Source organism: Larus michahellis, chromosome Z (genome assembly GCF_964199755.1).
Source record: "Larus michahellis chromosome Z, bLarMic1.1, whole genome shotgun sequence".
Classification (NCBI taxonomy): Eukaryota; Metazoa; Chordata; class Aves; order Charadriiformes; family Laridae; genus Larus; species Larus michahellis.
Window position 1 is genome coordinate 11,300,349 of NC_133930.1, and position 20,009 is coordinate 11,320,357.

A 20,009-nucleotide genomic window follows, 5' to 3' on the forward strand; every position below is an offset into this window, starting at 1 on the left:
CATTTAGCTTAGCTCAGCTTTGAGGCTTCCCTGCTAGCTGGCCACGGCTGGGATGCACCAAAGCAAGCAGATCAGGAGCTGTTTTAAACATGGCCCCCAAGCCTCATGCAGGACACAGGCTTCAAAATACAGTGCCTCTTTCCTGATGAAAAAGCATACCCCAAGATGAGCCCTCACAGCCTCCCAGCGCTACAGTGCCTCAGTTAACTCCAGAGAGGGAAGTCTCTGCTGCAGAAAGACTGCGGGCCTCATTGTATTGGGTGCTTGATCCAGGTACAGGGAGCACTCACCATCATCCCCATCAGACAGATACCCTCAGACCACCTCACAAAGCTATTCCACGGGCTCGTTCTTCCTCCCATCCCAGACAGCCCCATGTGAAGCAGGGTGCCACCTTTGCACAGGCTCCCAGGAGGCCCACATTCACCTGTAACCCCACCAGCACAGCCCAGCTGCAGGCACCCACCTTGCACCAGAGCAGGGGACAGCTCCAGTGCCTCCTTCCCTCTCTGCAGCCCTCCACCCTCCAGCCTAGCCCCTACTGACAACCTTCTCCCCCGATTTCCCACTCTGGGATGGTTCTTCCTGGCCCCACAGCCTCCCTCGGCACCACCACAGCCCGGCCTGTGGCCCGCCTCCCCTCGACGCCTGCACACCCGGCCGCAGGGGCCCACAGCCCCACACCAGATCCCAAGCCAGGCCCGCAGGCCCTACGGCAGGCCCCACAGGCTTCACCCCGGGCCCTACGGTATGCCCACAGACCCCACGCCAGACCCACCGGCCGCACGGTAAACCCGCACGGTAAACCCACACGTGACCACACGTGACCCCCCCCGTGCCCCCACCCGCGCAGGAGCCCCGATGACGTCACAGCCTTCCAGAAGATTCCCACCCTCCCTCCCCCGGGATCCCGCTGCCACAAACTTGCCCCTGACCAATGAGAGCGCCGCGAGGGGGCGGTGCCGGCTTGAATTGACCAATGGAAAGACGGAGGCCGGAGGCTTCCACCCGCCCCGCCTTCCCGCCCCCGCCTCGGGAAGAGCCAATCAGAACGGCGTATGCCGGCGACGGACAGCCCGGCGGCCCAACGGGGCGGGGCGCGCGCGGGCGGGACTCCCCTGACGTGGCGGCCGGGGGGCGGGGGCGGGGGCGGCTCAGCGAGCGCGCGGCGCCCCGGGACAGCGCGACCGGTGAGTGCCGGGGGCGGCCGTGGCGGCCCGGCCCCACCGCGCTGCCCCACACACCGCCGCCCCACACACCCCGCCCCGCACACCCCGCCGAGCCGCTGCCGGAGGCCCGGTGGGGACGGGGGCGCGGGACCGCCGCCCCCTGCGCTGACAGGGCGTCGCTGTGGGGCCGGGGGGGGGGGTAGGCCCTCTGCCCTGTGGGCTGACAGGGCGTCGCTATGGGGCGGGGGTGTCAGTCCCGCTGTCCCGTGGGGTGACAGGGCGTCGCTATGGGGCGGGGGTGGGGGGATCAGTCCCCCTGCCCTGTGGAGTGACAGGTTGTTGCTATGAGGCCGGGGGAGTCAGTCCCCCTGTCCCATGGGGTGACAGGGCGTCACTATGGGGCAGGGAATGTCAGTCCCCTTGTTCTGTGGGGTGACAGGACATCGCTATGGAGTGGGGGGTGTCAGTCCCCTTGCCCTGTGGGGTGACAGGACGTCACGGTGTGTCGGGAGGGTCAGTCCCCATGCCTCATGGAGTGACAGGGTGTCACTGTGGGTCTCGGGTGTCAGTCTCTCTGCCCCATGGAGTAACAGAGAATCGCTATGGGTCTGGGAGATCGATCCCTTTGCCATATGAGGTGGCAGGGTGTTCCTGTGGGTCGGGGGGGTGTGCGAGTCCCCCTGCCCCATGGGGTGACAGTGCATCAATGTGGGGCTGGGGGATCAATCCTTTTGCCATATGGGGTGACAGGGTGTCGGTATGGGGCTGTGGGAGTCAGTCCCCGTGCCCCATGGAGTGACAAGAGTGTCACTGTGGGGCTGGGGCGATCAGTCTCCCTGCCCCGTGGGGTGACAGGGCGTCACTATGGGGCTGAGGGGGTCAGTCCCTTTGGCGTATGTTGTGATAGGGTGTTGCTGTGGGGCTGGGAAGGGGAGGTTAGCCCCTCTGCTCCTTCATGGGTGGGGAAGGGAGGCTAGCCGCTTGCCCCCCAGGGGTGACAGGGCGTCCCTATGGGGCTAAAGGCTGGGGAGGAAGGGGTTGGCACCTCTCCCCCACACCCTGGGGTGACAGGGTTTCCTGGTGGGGCTGTGGGTCAGCCTTAACTGCTCTGCCCTTCCTAGTTACAGTGTGTCCCCATGCGTTTGAAGGGGGTGGAAGGGGTTAATCTCCTGGTGGGGCTGTGGGTCAGCCTTAACTACTCTGCCCTTCGTAGTTACAGTGTGTCCCCATGCGTTTGAAGGGGGTGGGAGGAAGGGGTTAATCCCCCTGCCCCATAACAGTAACAGTACATCCAAGTGGGGCTGGGAGGAAGGGGTTAACCCCCCCACATACACCCCCCCCATGGGGCTGTAGTGCTCCCTTCGGGAGGGAGAGGGCATGAGGTGAGGGTTAACCCCTCTTTCCCTTCCTACTTTGGAAGGAATTATATGCCCTGTTGGAGCTGTGTGGTGTGGCCAGGAAGGGGTTAAAACCACCGCCGCCCCCCCCCCCCCAAAGTTGGGCATACCAGTGTATCCCAGTGGGCCTGAACTGGCTGGTGAGAAAGTGGGTAACCCCCATCAGGTGACAGTAATTGGTGTCGAAGGGGGCAGCAAGGAAGGGGTTAAGTCCTGTCCCCAGTCGAGGTGACAGTGTGTCCCAGGAGAGCTGGGGAGGAAAGGGTTAACCCACTTTCCCCTTGGGGCAGGCAGTGGGTCCCAGTGAGGGGTCACCCCAGCCAGGGGACAGCACCCCAATGGGGCTGGAAAGGGGGGACCCTACATGGGAAGATGCTTGGCGGGTGCTTGACCCTGTCTCCTGCAGGGGGGGTTCAACCACCCACCCTCGGTGGGGCTGTAGGGGAGGGTCTCTCTGTGATGAGACATTGAGAGGGGCTTGACCCCATCCCCACACCAGTGTGAGCACCCTGGTGGGGCTGGAAATGGGGGACCCTACATGGGATGGGGGGCAGCAGGGGTGGGGGTCTTGACCCTGTCCCCACCCAGGATCCAGCACCCAATAGGGTTGGAAATGGGGGACTCTTTTTGGGGGGGGGGTGGCAAGGGTGGGGGCTTGACCCCGTTCCCCAGGCAGGCTGGCAGCGGGGGCAGTGCTGGCAGAGGCAGCGAGGGGAGGGTTAACCCCGTCCCCACGCAGGTGCCGGCACCCCAGTGGGGCTGTCGGTGGGGAGGGGGAGGCGGGCGGTGCGTGTGGGGGCTCGGGGAGGGGATGATTCATTGCGGGTAGTCATGACATTGCTGCCTGGTTGCCTGCGGCTGCCAGCCGGCACGGGCACGGGTGGTTCTGCCACGGGCACGGGTGGCTCTGCCTGCCCCGGCACGCTGAGATTCCCGCCGGCTCCCTAACCGAATCCGGGACACGCTGCCATGCCAGCCATCCTGCTCTTCTGGAGCCGCGCCGAGAGGTACGCACCCGCTCCGGCACCCATCCCGGTATCCATCCCGGTACCCAACCCGGCACCCACCCAGACACCCACCCCGGTACTCAGTGCCCGGTGCCTGGCAAGCCAAAGGGATTCCCAACGCCTGGGGACGCAGTGAGCTTGGGGGCTGTCACCTGCCCAGCGTCTTGCTCGCTGAGGGTGGGATGCCGGGTGATGTCCCGGTACAGCTTCTGAATTTCGGTGTGGGGCATCCAGACAGGATGCTCTCGGCAGCCTGCGAGTGATGGTGAGGGACACAGGGGAACGCAGTGGCATTGGATTTCCTTGGCATGCTTGAAGGTGACTTCTCAGAAGTAGGTTTTTGGAGGAGGTGCTGTCCCGGTGTCCCCCAGTTGCTGGGTGGGAGCGTGGCGGTCAGAGCCTGCTGCTGGGGCACCGATGCCGGTGCCTGGGGAGGGGGACACAGGGACCCCCGCGCATCCCAAGGGGATGTGCAAATTGGTTAAGTGACTTTTTTTTTTTTTTTTCTCCCACATCACCACCGCCCTACTTTTCTCCCTCCCCGATTCGCCTGGCGGGTGCAGAGCCCTGGGCGTCAGCAGAGTCGGTTTTGGGGACGTTTTTGGGGGCTCCTGGCTGCGCTCCCTGCTCCTCGGCGGGGGCTGCGCGGGGGACGTGACTGTGACGGGGCGGCTGGGTGCCTTGCGGCAGCAGGGAGGGAGGATGCTGGAGCTGACGGCAGAAGTGTCTTAATCTGACGGTTTAGCATTGAGAAACCAATTAAAAGGAAAATTACGGCTCGGCAAGCGACTCCATTGAAGGGTGTCCCCCCTGTGCGCGGCTGGGAAGGGCACAAAGGACGGCAGCTCCCCGGCAGCACTGCATCCAACGGCAGCTCGCCACCGAAGCCCTTTCAGAGCCATCCCGGGAGCGGAGGTCAGAGGCAACCGTGGCTGCCGGGCTGGCGCGGAGCTGCCTTTTCGGTGTCCCCAAAGAGCTGGAGCGGGAGGCTCGCCACCCCAGCATACCTTGGCGGCAGCAGCAGCATCCCCGGCACCAACCGGCACTTTCCTCTCCACCGTCCCCCTGCCACCCTCCGGTGCCCCCCGTACGGGCACACAGCACCAGCCGGCGCCTGCGGACAGCTGCGATGTTTAAAATAAAACTCGAGCCTTTAAAAATTACGGCTTGGACTCTGAATGTGTTCGTAAAGTTTCGGTAAGTGGGTTTCCGCCTCTCGACCTTACGTCCTCCTTAAACCACCACCGGTGCCCGTCCCTGGCATCCCGCGGTGACCTTGTACCCCGGGATGGAAAAAAAAGCCCCAAACCACCACCCTCCCCGGTGCCGCTGCCAGGGCGGGTTTGTTCCCTTAGATGACTGCCGAGCAGAGGGATTATGTCAAACGATCGCTATTCAGCTGGCGCGCTCATCCAGCGGTTGCATGGGCTGATGTCATGTGCGGGGCCGGAACAAAGATTTAATTCTTTATTTAATTATTTTTTTTCTTTTTTTTTTGTGGTTGCAAGAGGCTGGACTGGCTCGGCGGGGCTGGGGGAGATGCCTGTGATTTTCTCCAAGGCCGGGTGGCCGTGGCTTGTCTGAAGGTGTCCGGTTTGGGAGGGCGATGCAGGAATGGCCTTGCCCCCAACCCCCCGGCCCCCCACCCCCAAAACCCGCCCTGCGGCTCCTTCCCCCCCCCACCTTCCTCCCTGCTCCCGAGGGGGTTAAATGGGAAGGCAGGAGAAGGATGACTGAGCAGAAGGGGGAGAGGAGCTGGTGGCAAGGCGCAGCTGATCCCAGGGAGGTGGGAGGGAGGGAAGGAGGCTCTGTGGGGACAGAGTCGTGTTTTACCATCATCGCGCATGTGAGTGTCGCCTCCGGAGTGTGCCTTCACCCACCGGGTCACCCGCCGGCGGCTGGTCCTCACTGGCACGGTAAACCGCGGCACCGGGATGCGTTTCGGTGCAGAAATTCCCCCCTTCCCCTACCCCAGCTGGACGAAGGGGTCCCTGTCTGGGAGAGCGTACCCTGGTGGGCATCCCCACCCTGGCTGAAGACCCTTCAGTGGTCAAGACCAGAGATCTTGCGGGGAGTGACAGCATTTTGCCGGGACAGGATGTATTTTTGTGGGATTTGCCGTGGGGTTTTGGTCAGGTGAGGGGGTCCTGGTGGTGCTATCAGATTGGGCTGCATAGGGTCGGAGTCGGGCGCTGTGGTCCCCAATGGGGGGGACAATTGAAGGTTTGCCACCTCTGTGTCTCTCGAGCTGGAGTGCGACAGGGTTGTCTTCGGTGCTACCTAGCTTGTCCTCGCCGTGGGAGAGTCGGCATCATCCAGACAGGGAACAAACCCTGGTGCAGGTCATGGGGATGGTCATGGGGAGCCCCTGCCCCACACCAGAGACTGCCGTTGGGTAGGGAGGGCTGACCTTTGAGGGGGGGGGGATTGGCAGGTTATCTCTCACACCCCTCCTCCCATAGCTTGCCCAGGGTCTCCTGCAGCCCCCCAGCCCGGCGGGGAGGGCAGATGGGGAGGTGGGCAGGGGACAGAGCATCCCCCAGCGCCTGCGTGGGCTGGGTGCTGGCAGTGGCTCTGTGCGCAGGAGCTGGTACAGAAACGTGCTGGCATCCAGGAGCGGCCACGGGAGACGCTGTCGGATGCTCTTTACGCCCCCAGGGACCTTCTCCCACCTTTCTGTAGACCCTCCCCTGCCCCGATCTGCCTCACATGGCTGCGGGTGCCCCCATCTCCCCTCGCCATGTCCTTCAGAGGTACCTTGGGTGCCTTAGCCCTCCTCCCCACCTACAGCAAAGGACCTGCTCCATGGCAGGGGCAAAAAAGAGCAGAAGTTGGTGGTTTGAGGCGAGGTGGCCAATTTCCAAGCCCCCATAGCAGTGACCCAGCCTCAGAGGGGTTATTGCCTGAGGCATGACCCAAGGCCAGCCTTGGATGGATGGGGCTTTGAGCAACCTGGTCTAGTGGGAGGTGTCCCTGCCCATGGCAGGGGGGTTGGAACAAGATGGTCTTTAAGGTCCCTTTGAACCTAAACCATTCTATGATGCTTGGGATGGCTGCCAGAGGCTCAGTGCACCGCAGGGGTGCATGGCCACCCTCATCTAAGCTGCTGTGGTTGGGGAGGTCCCTCTGTGACCACCACTGGGAGCTTATGGATAGAGTAAGGACCGGAGGCAACGTCTGGTAACTTGTCTGATGGTGAAGGAAAAGGCCAAGGCTCACAGCCCGTGCAGAAATCCATCTGCTGTAGGGGTACAATGGGCTGGGATGTTTGGAGCAAGGATGGGGTGAAACCTGGACTGTAGTGGGGAGCAGGACGCGAGCACGAGGACTTGGCAGAGCGCAGCAGGGCTGCTGGGGCAACACATGGAGAAGAGCGGGGCCAGCAGCGAGCATGGAGCTGTGCTGTGTGAGGCAGGGGGAAACAGCCAGGCTCGAGGGGGTTGGGAATTCGTTGTCAGATAACCAGATAACCAAAGGTCAAGAAGCAGCGGGAAGCGTCGCTGGAGAAGTATGGGTCTTGCTTAGCCTCTGCCTGGAGGAGGTACCCTCCCATCTCCTCTGCCTGGTCCCTGAGTCTCTGCGACTCCAGCAGCGTGACTAGGGAAAGAATTAATTGCCTGTCCTTTTCCTTCCTTGGGTTACAGCCACCAGGTTTTCCATGCCTTAGTAAGGCATGGGCCCAGCCTCGGCCCCTGTGCGACAGAGGGAGTGAGCCCTGGGTTTCTGGCTTGCTGCAAGATGTAGTTAGAAGCTCTTGGGGAGTGCAAGTCAGGCTATAAAGCATGGGGTTTTTTTAAAAAAACAAAAAAATAAAAAAGCCCTCCCACCATCACAAGATGTTTCCGTCTAACGGCTTCGTTCTCTCTTCGCTAAATAGAAATTACGGCTCTGACACACCGGAGGCGCTTATCTCCAGCTGAATGCCAATTGCTTTCAGGAACAAAATGTTTGAAGTTCCTTTAAGGTGAAGGCAGCAGCACAGACCCCGCTGCTGCTTTCAACCTCCAGAAACCTGCTGTCATCACCGGGACCCAGGTCCCAGGTCCCTGTCTGGGAGAGAAGCAGGAGGGAGGACGGACACGGTCTGGCAGCTACATTTAGACATAGCTCAGCCCTCCTGGCTCGGCCCAGGGGGGACGGGACGGGGACGCGGTCCTGGCCTGACGTTAGCAGTGGCGTGGCCCCTATAATAACGCCGTGCCCCGGCTCTCGGGCTCTCCCTCTCCCTGTCAGCCTCAGAGATGAGCCTCCCCGTCCCCGCCGTGGGGTTTGGTGGGGTAAAACCGGAGCCGGGGCAGGTCCTGGTGCCGGGGCTCTGACCTCTGTTGGGAAACGTGGACTTGAGCTGGCTGTGGTGCTGTTGGCCAGTGAGACGCGGGGAGCATCGGCTCCGCGATAAGTGCGTGCCGGTCCTGTCCCTGGCAGCCTTGGTGTGATATTCACCTCACGGAGAGCTGTCTTTCTGCTTTCAGGAATAAGTACTCGGCTCCCGGCAGCGTTGCCGTCATGGGGAAGGACTATTACAAGATTTTGGGCATCCAGTCCGGTGCCAACGAAGATGAAATCAAGAAAGCCTATCGGAAAATGGCCCTGAAGTATCACCCAGATAAGAATAAAGACCCCAACGCTGAGGAGAAGTTCAAGGAGATCGCGGAGGCTTATGATGTCCTGAGTGACCCCAAGAAACGAGCTGTTTATGACCAGTATGGGGAGGAAGGTAAGGGGACCACTTAGAGGCAGGGCTGTGGGGTCAAAATCGGTTTTCGCATGGAGGTGTCCCTGTGGGTCATACCTGCCGCTGAAATAGGGCTAATAGCCGCAAAGCTGGGGAGGGCGAAGGCTCTGCTGATGCCAGAAATCGCCTCTTGACCTGCTTCTCCCTGGGCTGTACCGCTTTTCTAACCCGCCACCCTGCTTCCCAGGATGGCCAGGCTCTCCCTGCCCTCCTTCCCAAAGTCCCAGGAGCTAGCTGAGGCAGTGGAGGTGGAAGGAGCTCACCTTGTGGGTCATACCCGGGGTAATTAGTTAGCAACCCTTTAATTGACCTAAATATCCCCGTAGAGAAGTACTGCTTTTGCCCACATTCCCCCCCCTATTTGGGCGCTTGTCCTGCTGTCCTTCCCGGTACGGGCTGACCTACAGGATTCAAAGCTTTTCCCAATTTAAGTAATAGGTCCTTGTTTTGAAACCAAGCGCCTGCTGTTGTCTGGTGGTTGGCACGGAGGAGGAGGAGGAGGAGAGCGGCTCCACCGCAGGCGGCCTTATTAGTCGAAGATGGAAGAGCGCAACCCCATTCGAGGAGAGCACCGAATAGCATCTGCATTAATCAGCCCAGGGCTTGGGTGCTTAAAAGAGCAGGAGGTCTGGCAGGAGCAGGCTGCTGGGTGGAAGAGGCAGCCCCTCTCGCGGGGCCAGCGGGCAGGTGCATCCCCCTTAACGAGCCACCGGCAGAATTAACCAGTGGTGGGTTAATTCTCGACCCGTTAGTTATGTCAGGGCTGTGATGGATGAACCAGGCACAGTGATTTGCCACCCTGTTAAATAAGAAGAGGCTGTCTCAAGTGGGAAACCAGCCTTTCCCCACAGGCACCTGAAATCAGAGCCGGCTTGGGCTGGCGTCATGGGATTAAAGGTGAAACCTCCTGGCTGTACAGTCTGTTAGGGACGAGGCCTTGCCAGGGGTCTGGTGAAATCTACCCCTCCTTGCAGCAGGATGGGGAGTCCCAGCAAAGCCAAACCCTGTCGGACCACTCATGGTCCATGGTCCCCCACACCTAATATTTCCCATCAGATGTCTTTTATTTGGAGCAACATGTCTTGGGGATTGGCATTTCAAGGGGCTTCTGGGTTCCACACACAGGGGTAAGCGAGATGTTGTGAAAGCCGCCCCACCCACACAGAGTATTAACTTAATCAACAAGAAAAAAGACCCCCAGATTTGCCCGCTCTGCACTTGTCCCCCTTCTATCTCTGCGGGGCCGGGGGGCAGCAGGCGGCTGGCAGGAGGGACAGCCCGTCAGAAATGTCAGAAATAGCCCTTCACTGTCACTGACATGCCCTGAAAATAGTCCTTGGCTTAACCCTTCCTGGCCCCTCCTGGTCAAAAATAACCTTGCAGAGCGTGTCTGTCCTCCTTGGGGGGCCACTTGTCGTGTGCCTTGGCTGCTTGGGACTCCAAAGGAGGGGTTGCAGTGACATAAGGCTCAGCCTGGAACCTGGCAGGGGAGGTTGCCAAAAGGTCCAAGCCTTGAGCTCTACCTGGCATTTTGTACAGTGTGTATGCAGGGAGCCATGTGTCGACCTGGAGGTCTGCTGACCTCCACCTGCTCTGCCACCCAAAGTCACTGGGCTCAAAGGCTCTTCTCACCTGCAGGACATGATGCTTCTGGACTGTGGCCCTCGGTGCAGCCCAAGAGACAGGGCTATTTGGGTAGAAGGGAGCCTGCCCATAGGGAAAAATGGAGATTGGGTTGTCAAGAAATGTTTTAAATGAAAAGGCTGTGAATTAGGTGGGGACAACCAAAGAAGCATTTCAATAGGGATGGCAGGGACAAAACCTGAATGGATTTTCAACTGTGTTATGGGTTGGGGTGGTGCCTTCCCTGCCCATGCTCTCTGCAGGTGTCTGGGCTGGAGAGGGTGACCTGCACCCTTTGGGAGATGCTGGAAAGGCTGCCTGGAGCCAGCAGAGACCACTCTCCCGCCTGGAATGTGTGGTCCTGGCACGGTGTCCACTGGTGGGGAGCGTTGGTGTCTCATCTTCCTCCTTCTTTTCCAGGTCTCAAAACTGGAGGTGGCTCTTCAGGTGGCTCAGGAAATACTTTCCACTACACCTTCCATGGAGACCCCCACGCTACCTTCGCGTCCTTCTTCGGAGGCTCCAACCCTTTTGACATCTTCTTTGCTAGCAGCCGCTCCCGAATGTTCAACGGCTTTGACCAGGAAGACATGGATATCGATGATGATGATGACCCTTTCAGTGCCTTCGGTCGGTTTGGCTTCAATGGCATTAACGGCGTTCACCGGCGGCACCAAGAATCCCTGCACACGCGGAGGAAGGTCCAAGACCCACCCGTCATCCATGAGCTCAAGGTGTCCCTGGAAGAGATCTACCACGGCTCCACCAAGAGGATGAAGATCACCCGCAGAAGGCTCAACGCTGATGGCCGGACCATGCGGACTGAGGACAAGATCCTAAACATTGTCATCAAACGGGGTTGGAAGGAAGGAACCAAAATCACATTCCCCAAAGAAGGGGACGCCACCCCAGACAACATCCCTGCCGACATCGTCTTCATCCTCAAAGACAAGCCTCACTCGCACTTCAAGAGGGATGGGACGAATGTGGTCTACACGGCAAACATCAGTCTTAAAGAGGTGGGTATGGGTGGGAAATCACACAGGTTGAGAGGTGGTGCTGGGTGGTGGCATGTGGGGCCAAGTCGTGAGTCAGTCCTTGTCCTGCACCGATGAGGAAGGACCAGGTAGGTCGCGAGAGACACGAGCAAAGACCTCTGCAGAGGGGAGCTGCAGAGGCCAACTTGTGCTTGGTTTTGGAGGTGCTCAAGCTCCATGCCAGGAGTAGGACACAGGTGCTGCAGTCCCTGCTGAATGCGCCTTGCTTCTTGCGCCAATACAGGTGGTATTTACCCATTTTCTGCCTTCCCCATATGTCTTGTCCTTCTATTTTAGCGTAGGGTATTCACATGTGGAAGAGAGCCCAGATCCTCCATTAGGAACAAGGGAAAGCCCAAGTTGGCTGGCATGAGTCTGGTCCATGCTTGCTCCCGTAGCCTGCTGTGTCTTAGTGACTGTCCAGGATAGCGCAGGGAGCCTCTCCGCACGGACAGAGAGCAGCATCACACGGAGCAAGGTGGTACCTTGCCCTCCCAGAGCAACAATTTAGCCAAAACCATCTGCTTTCCTTGGTTCTGGCTTCCCTAGATAAAGAATCAAATAGATGAAAGACACGGGCAGTGAGCAAAATCCAACACACACAGGCTGCCAGCCCTGGAGGTCACATCAGGGCTGGATGCATCAGAGCCAGCAAGCTGCGCGAAGGTGGGAGAGGAAGGGGAGATTTCCGCAGTACAAGATGTGCCGTTCACTGCCACTGCTGCTGTAGAACTACCTTTTAATAAATCCCTGCTGGCAGCTGCATTTAACATTGACGGTTTTGGCAGCTGCCATTTGCTGTTCCTTTCAGACTGTAGACGCTGTCTGTCTTCTTAATGAGCTGATTTTTTATTATGTTTTTTTTTCTCATGAAGACAGATTTATGTTCTCAAATGCATTTAATAGAAATAAGCTCAATGGGCCAGACCTGAGGTGGGGAAACGTGAGCTCATTAGTCTGCCCGCCAGCCAGGAGGGCACTGCGATGGCTCTGCATCCCAGCTGGGGCTGTGACCGGGTGTACTGGGGGCAAGGGGCAGCCACGTGGGTCGGGCAGAGCTGGGTGCTCCTGGAGCAGACTCGGATCAAGTTAACCTGCAGACTCAGGAGTTGTATTTCCTTCGTGGTGCAAAGTGAGGAGGTTTATTCCTGCGGTGGCTGGCTTCCCTGGCGGCTCCAGAAATACTCAGGAGAGTATTTCTTATGCCTTATTTATGGAGCCGTGCATGCCATATCTCAGATCTTTCCTTCTGTGCATTCCCCTATCTGTAAAATTAACCCCAAGCCGGCTGTGCTGATGTCCAGATAATGTTAGCCCAAGTTCATGTGCCTGAGGGGCACTCGCCTGGAGTTGTCCTTTGAGCAGCAAGTGGAGAAACCTGCTCCGGCCCCATGTGCCTATTGCACCAGAAGTGCTGGTGCTGGGTATCCATGATCTCCGCGAGCAAGGCACGCGTGCTGGCATTTCTTTTGTACGGTGCAGTCACAAAGTGGAAAATTGCTGGTCTGGGCAAATTCCTCATCTCTTTGAGCTGGATTTTCTGGTCTCTGTCCCCCCCCACTGTAAATCCAACATGCTGAGTGTCCTCAGGGAGCTGCTGGCCCGCCTGCCATCGCCAGCCTGCTGCTTGACAGGGCAGGGTGATACTTTGCTACTTTTATCTTCCATGAGAAGAAGTACCTTAAGTGCTCTGGAGCACGAGCAGGTGCCAGGAGATCCCTGATTCCATATGCCGCCACCGCAGTGTGTGACGGAGCGTATCATGGTGCAACCTCTCCATCACCCGAGCCTACAGCCGTAGCCTTGGGCGCTCTCCTTGCACCCTTCCTCCCTGCGAATCTCGCCTTTTTTAGCTTGAGCTTTAGTCTTTCCCGTAGCACAGTGCCAGCAGGCAGAGCTGGGTGCTGTGATCCGCTGGTGGCCGTGGGGGAGACCCCTCACCACCACTGCGCTGCCATGGGGAGCGAGGCACCTGGTCCTTGGGATGGGGGCACTCAGGAGAGCATCTTCCTCCCCTCCTCCTCCATCCCACAGACCCCTGCGCAGGACAACCCCGGGAGGCAATGCCCTCCCATGCCTTCATGTCCCGGCCCTGCTGGGTGCCATGTTCCTCCATCTGGGGTGGCACAGGGTGTTTGCCACCCGGCTGCTGCAGAAGCTGGAGGTGTTTGAGGGCTTCCCCAGGGACTCCTGGGCTGCGGGGAAGTGTCCCGTCCTAAAATTACAGGCGTGCGCCGCAGTGGGAGGCCAAGGGAAGGAGGGATGGCACTGCTGTGCCGGCAGCTGCCTCTCCTGGGAGGCAGAGCTTCAGGCAGCGCTGCTGGCAGGGGCTTGCACCCGCCCTCGGCAGCCGCCCGCTTTGCATCCTTTACCTGGCATCACCTTCCTTGAAGCATCCGCACGTCAGCACCCGGCTGAGACGCGGCCGGTGGCAACGTCCTCCCCCCCGGTGGCTCCGCTGCGAGCGGAGGAGGGCCCAGCGCTGACCCAGATAAAGCTCTGCTCTCACAGCACAGCACTCAGCTATCAAACCCAGGGTGATTTCATCCTTAGGGATGAACCGAGCCTCTTTCTAGGATGCGGGGCAGCTCCCGCGGTTACTGGTGTTACTTCAGCAGCCGGTTTCCCAAATGCCAGCAAAGTTGCGCAGGAAGGATGAAAAACAGGGACATACGGTGGAGGAGCAATCTCCTCAGATTCTTGCATCTTGGCTCTAGGAAGGAAACATGAAAATCCCGTCTGCCGTCACTGCTACCGCCCGCTCCTGCTCGCGTCCCTCTGTTTGCCCCATCCACGTGCTCCCATAGGGAGTTCCTGTTCTCCTTCCCATTTTGCGGCTGAAGATGTCCTTTCCCTGGCACACACGACCCCTGCAGCCCTCCATGGCACCTGATGGTGGACTCCAGGAATCAGGAGGGCTCCGGCATCCTTGGTTGAGCGTGGAGCAGAAACGCATTGTTGGGGGGAGATTGTCCTTTGCTTCCCCCCGAGTCTGCTGGAGATCCAGCCAAGCACCCACTGCTCGCACGGAGCTGGAGACAAGCGTCCTCCTGCAGCCAGAAGAGCTTATCCCAGGAGAAGACCCTCCCAGGAGGAGACCCTGTGCAGATGAGCTGTGCAAGGAGATGTCCCCATCTCTCCTGTTCTCTGCTCACCGGAGCCCACCAGCTGGCTCTGGCATCGGTCCCTCCGCCATCACCCTGGTGCAAAGCCCTGGCTCAGCCACAGAAGCCACAGCTGTTGGCCCCGAGCCAGCAGCCAGCAAGAGGAGAAGAGATGTTTCTCCTGGTGCCTGTTGCTGCTCTGCCACCAGAGGCTTTTCCTGGGGAGGGGAATGCAGAACATCCCCCCATCTACCCCAGAAAGAGCAATTGCATCCTCCTCCCCTCCCTTTGCCAGGGTACTTTGGGGGAGCTGGGACCCCCAGGGCCCGGCTTGGAGGGGTGGACCTGCACCAGCTCCCTGCCTGGAAGCTCAAGGCTGTACCCCCAGTAACCCCCCACCCCCTCTTCCAGAAGCATCGCTCCACATTTCTCTTCCTCATCCCTTGCTGAAAGCCTGGAGACGATGCTGCCCACGTGTGCGCCGGCGCTGTCTGAGTTATTTAAGGACACGAGGATTTTCTTGCTGCATTCCCGTGTCACGTGGCTGGCTCCTGCAGGCCGGCCTGCGGCTGCCACGGCACCCACCACCCCAGCGGCTGCCGGGGGCTGGGGTACGGCGGGGTGGCACCCACACAACCAGCCCTTGGCTTTGCAACGGGGACCAGTGACAGGGACCAGCCCCCCGCCCCGGGACCCTGGCTTCTAGGAAAGCTCGGTGCTGTGTGTCCCACGCCGGTGTAGCCTTTTGGGGGCTGTTGGATGGGGTGGGTAGGATGCGGGCTGTGCTATAGATAACCCCCAGCGCCGGGCAGAGCTGCCGGGCTCCGCAGGGTGACAGCTGATGAAGCGCGGCGGCATCCGATGATCTCAGCTTGGGTTTTCGGCTGGCTGCCGGAGGTGGGGCGGTGAGGCCGGGGAAGGGAAGGGGCTAAATTTAGCCTGTCCTGTTGCTGTGAGCAGCCGGGTGCTTGCTGGTGGTGCCTCCTGGGGAGCCCAGGAGGAGGGGAGGGGGGTCCTTCCCCCCATGAGTCTGGGGCACCCCTCTCCTGGGGTACCCCTCACCCGGGACAACCTCTCCTGCAGCCCAGTAGATGGTGGTTGGACTGGGCTGGCACCAGCAGAGACCCGAGCTCGCTCTGGTGAGCATCAGCTGATGCTCTCAGGCATCGTCCAAGGGGATACAGGTGGGGGGAGCAGGAGCAGCCGGTGCGGGGGACGGGGCGCGTCCAGTGGGATGCTTTGGGGTGTCAGCCCCAACTGATGGCGTGTCCCCTCTTCTTCCCCCCCCCAGGCCTTGTGCGGCTGCACCGTGAACATTCCCACCATCGACGGGCGGGTGATCCCGCTGCCCTGCAACGACATCATCAAGCCGGGGACAGTGAAGAGACTGCGCGGGGAGGGGCTGCCCTTCCCCAAGGCCCCCAGCCAGCGAGGAGACTTGATCGTGGAGTTCAAAATCCGCTTCCCAGACAGAATAGCTCCCCAGACAAGACAGATCCTCAAGCAGCACCTCCCGTGCTCCTAGAGCCCGGGGACTCTCCTCCAAGCAGCAATACTCCAAACGCACGTGCCACAGCACCCAGCCCGCGTGGAGCAGAGGTGCCACAGCACTTTCAAATGCAAAAAAAAAAAACAACCACCCTGTCACACCACTTTCCTTCCCCAAAAATCCCACCCAGTCCACTGCCCCATCCATCCCTCTCCCCACCCATCCCTCTCCCCATCCATCCCTCTTGGCCTGTTTTCTACTCCAGCAGCCGGGAGGCTCCTGCCCATCATGGCTCTCCCAGCTGCAGAACTTGCTATTTTTTTTTTTTCCCAGAGGCCCAGCTTTTCCTCCTCACACAAGCGAGCAGCATGGGCCCTTTGCCTGGGGAGGCGCATCACGTTGTGGGTTTTTTTGTCACCTGCTTTTCAGGCCACCGTTTCCCATGAAAAGCTGGACTTGTCGGGGTCCGGCGCAGTGTAAATAGGACTCCGCGGGTTCTGGCGTCCCCGCTGTTAGTTTTTCTTTTCCCCTCTTTGATACTTGCTGCTGTTTGGGGTCCCGGCTGTCCCGCGGTGCCGATCACTGCTGCCCGCGGTGGCCCCCCCCCTTCCTGCCCCGTAGCCGGACTGTTTCTCACCTGGGACCACGGTACCAAGTCCGACTGTGGTCTGCACTCCTGTGCCAAGCCTACAACCGGGCCTCGGCTGTGCCAAACGCCGGAGCGTGTGGGGACGGTCCCGTCCATGCCCCTGCCCCTGCCCGGGGCTGTCCCCGCTGCCCGCCAAGCCCCTGCCAGCCGGAGGAGGGGGGAAAGCCCAGCGTGGAGCTTTCTTGTTCAGATGTGTTGAGTTTGCGTTGCTGCTTTTATAAATACATATATATATAGAGCTCGTTAGATAAACTCTGCAAGGGTTTTCCTCTGCCCATTTTGGGGTTCCTGGCGTGGTGCACCCTGACTTATTTTTTCTGAGGGGGGGAGGATGGTTCAGCCACACGAACATCAAGCCCATTGCAGTGGGGTGTGTGTGTGTAGCACAAGTCTGGGTGCAAAAGCAGAGCCAAGCGTGAGCAGAGCTGTGAGTTTCACTAGCGTTTGAGTTCAACCTTAGGGTTTTTCATAAGAAGAGAAAGGCACGTGTATATATTTTTCTACAGGAACGATTCATTCAGGAGGTTTTTCTGGGCGTCAGGGTGGAGCTGGGAGGCGCATGAGGCAGTCTGCTTGGTGGCTTCGTTTTCAAATGCTGTTATTTTTTTAAAACCTTCGGATTTCCATCAGGAGACTTTTTATATTTCTTACCTTTCTCGGCCCACTCTGCCTCGTGCCAGTCCTTTTTTCCCCGGGAAAGAGCTCCTACAGAGTGGGAGGCACATTCAACCTGCCTTTGTACAGCTCCTCTTCCACCTCAGCACCGCCAAGAAAAACCCTGCCAAAATATTCCCCCCGCCCCGGGAATACTTTTTTTTTTTTTTTTTAAAAAAAGTCATCACTGACTTTAAACAGGGGATCTCTTGGGGCAGGGGGGGCCAGCGCGGGGCATCCGTCGGGGCTGGGTGTACAGCTGTACAGCGTGTCATACAGGGCGAGGAGAGCTGTTGGGCGCTGCTTAATTAATTGCCCAGTTTGGGCGGTGAGGGGATGCTGACAGTTCCCTCCCCTGGTCCCTGTGGAGTTCGATGTAGAGAAAACCTGGTGGACACCGTGATCGAGAAGACAGGCCAGCGTGCAAATGCAAGCTGCTTTGTTTTTTCTTGATTTCACTCAGACCTGAATGTTTTATAGTGGGGATTTTTGTAATTTTTTTTTTTTTTTGTAATGTCAGTATTGAGAGGAAAAAAGAAATAAAGTATTTTAAAAAATACAATTCCTCGATGTATGTTGTGCTGTGATGGGAGATGCTGGGCTGTGCTCACGCATCCAGCAGGGACGGGGGCTCTGTGCCGGGGTCATCCCCATCTCCAGGCTGCCCCCCCGCAGGGCCAGGGGGCGAATGCGTGACCCGGTGGGTCACAGAGAATGGCTGCTGACCTCATAAAAAGGCATTAGTTGTGCTCATGACATTGCCAGGGGTCGGGAGCAGAACTGGTCAGGGGCTTGGTGTCCCCTTGAGCCTCCCGGGATGTGGCTAACACGGCAGTGGGGGGAGGGCGAAACTGAGGATAGGATGACCTTTTCTTCACAGAAAGAGTGGTCAGACACTGGAATAGGCTGCCCAGGGAGGTGGTGGAGTCACCGTCCATAGATGTGTTTAAGACTCGTTTAGATGTGGTGTTGGGGGATATGGTGTAGGGGAGAACTTTGTAGAGTGGAGTTGATGGTTGGACTCGATGATCCCAAGGGTCTTTTCCAACCTAAATGATTCTAGGATTCTATGGTTCTATGATTCTATGAAAGGGGGCTCCTTGCTGGCTGTCCAGGGAGGGGAGAATGGAGAGACACCAGTGCCCATTTCTTCTCAGAGGGGCCCTGGGGCAGGGCAAGAGGCTGCAGCACCAGTTGTACCCAGGGAAAGTCCTGCTGACACCCAGAAAGTTTGCCCAAAAAGCTCTCAGGAGGAGCAGCGATGAGAGCCGAAGTTACGGTCATGGTGGAGAGGGGATGGGGCAAACCCCAAAAGGGGGCCGTGGGTCATTGCCTCCTCCTGGGCGAGAGCTCAGGGTGGTGAAATCGCCCTGCAAGAAGCTGACCCTGAAGCCCACCCAGCAGATGGGGCTGCGAGCAGCTAATGGGCTAAACGGATTTGGGGGGGGCAGAGCCAGCACAGCCCCCCCCGGCCATGGGGGCTTACAATGCTGCCAGGGGTGGCCATGGGGCAGGGGATGGCCATAGGGAGGTGATGGCCATGGAGCAGGAACACCCATGGGGCAGGGGATGGCCATGGGGAGGGGAAGCCCTTGGAACAGGAAGACCCATGGGGCAAGGGATGGCCGTGGGGAGGTGATGGCCATGGAGCAGGAGCACCCATGGGGCAAAGATGCCCACGGGATGCCTGTGCCTGGCCCGGGGTGGGGCAGGGCAGGGGACCCGCTGAGTGTGGCCACTGCCTGCCCTCTGCTGGCAGCAGAACCTGCTGAGCCCGGAGGGTTTTGGGGTGCAGTCCCATGGGTCGGGGAGCTGCCTCTAACCCTAACGCCTTGGCTGGAGGTCCCCCATCCTGAACCCACCAAGGCTGGGCTGTGGCCTCGGTGAGGTCGCACAGTGCCCGTGGGACCCGGCTGCAGGGCTGGCAGGGTCGTGGGTCTGGGGCCACATGGAGAAACCCGGTGGGGGCAGAATCACAGAATGGCGGGGGGTTGGAAGGGACCTCTGGAGATCACCCAGTCCAACCCCCTGCCAGAGCAGGGTCACCCAGAGCAGGTTGCACAGGAACGCGTCCAGGCGGGTTTGGAATGTCTCCAGAGACGGAGACTCCACCACTCTCTGGGCAGCCTGTGCCAGTGCTCTGCCACCCGCAGGGTAAAGAAGTTTTTCCCTATGTTGGGATGGAATTTCCTGTGTTCCAGTTTGTGCCTGCTGCCCCTTGTCCTGTCGCTGGGCACCACTGAAAAGAGCCTGGCCCCATCCTCCGGACACCCACCCTTTAGATATTGATCAGCATTGATGAGATCCCCTCTCAGTCTTCTCCAGGCTAAACAGACCCAGGTCTCAGCCTTTCCTCATAAGAGAGACAGAATCATAGACTCATAGAATGGTTGGGGTTGGAAGGGACCTTAAAGCTCATCTTGTTCCAACCCCCTGCCATGGGCAGGGACACCTCTCACTTGACCAGGGATGGGGCATCCACAACTTCTCTGGACAACCTGTTCCAGTGTCTCACCACCCTCACAATAAAGAATTTCTTCCTAATATCTAATCTAAATCTCCCCTCTTTCAGTTTAAAACCGTTACCCCTCACAGTATCACTACAATCCCTTCATTCCCTTGATCATCTTTGTACCCCTCTGCTGGACTCTCCAGCAGTTCCCTGTCGCTCTTGAACCGGGGAGCCCAGAACTGGACACAGTACTCGAGCTGTGGCCTCACCAGGGCAGAGGAGAGGGGGAGGATGACCTCCCTCGACCTGCTGGCCACACTCTTCTTGATGCACCCCAGGATGCCATGGGCCTTCTTGGCCACAAGGGCACATTGCTGGCTCATGGGCATCCTGTTGTCCACCAGGACTCCCAGGTCTCTTTCCACAGAGCTGCTCTCCAGCAGGTCAGCCCCCAACCTCTACTGGTGCATGGGGTTATTCCTCCTCAGCTGCAGCACCCTACGCTTGTCCTTGCTGAACTTCAACAAGGAGATGCTGCCCAAGGTGGCGATGAAAGGGTTGTCCTCAGTTGCCCCCTCGCTGACCCCATACCATCCAGGGCAAGCCCCATCACCAGCACCTTCCTCCCCCCAGCACACCTTTGGGGTTCCCAGTCCCCCCAGCAAGCTGCTGGGCAGGGGGTGCCACAGGAAG

General features: G+C 59.2%; 1 protein-coding gene across 5 annotated transcripts; it reads left to right on the forward strand.

Moving 5' to 3' along the window:
- Window positions 1-1,145: 1,145 nt before the first annotated feature.
- DNAJB5 (DnaJ heat shock protein family (Hsp40) member B5) lies at window positions 1,146-17,426 on the forward strand. 5 transcript variants are annotated; one of them, XM_074570062.1, is made up of 4 exons: window positions 1,146-1,190; window positions 8,046-8,290; window positions 10,352-10,950; window positions 15,364-17,426. In XM_074570062.1, the coding sequence occupies exons 2-4, from the start codon at window positions 8,080-8,082 to the stop codon at window positions 15,595-15,597; spliced, it is 1,044 nt and encodes a 347-aa protein (XP_074426163.1). In that variant the 5' UTR covers window positions 1,146-1,190; window positions 8,046-8,079; the 3' UTR covers window positions 15,598-17,426. The 5 variants fall into 5 exon arrangements, with proteins under 5 accessions (XP_074426163.1, XP_074426160.1, XP_074426159.1 ...); XM_074570059.1 differs by lacking the exon at window positions 1,146-1,190 and adding an exon at window positions 3,369-3,573; XM_074570058.1 differs by lacking the exon at window positions 1,146-1,190 and adding an exon at window positions 4,143-4,770.
- Window positions 17,427-20,009: the final 2,583 nt, after the last annotated feature.

Coding starts and splice junctions, on each gene's coding strand:
- DNAJB5 (XM_074570058.1), top strand. CDS start 4,703: ATGTTTAAAATAAAACTCGAGCCTTTAAAAATTACGGCTTGGACTCTG. Junction 4,771..8,045: donor AATGTGTTCGTAAAGTTTCG/GTAAGTGGGTTT, acceptor TTCTGCTTTCAG/GAATAAGTACTCGGCTCCCG. Junction 10,951..15,363: donor CAAACATCAGTCTTAAAGAG/GTGGGTATGGGT, acceptor TCCCCCCCCCAG/GCCTTGTGCGGCTGCACCGT.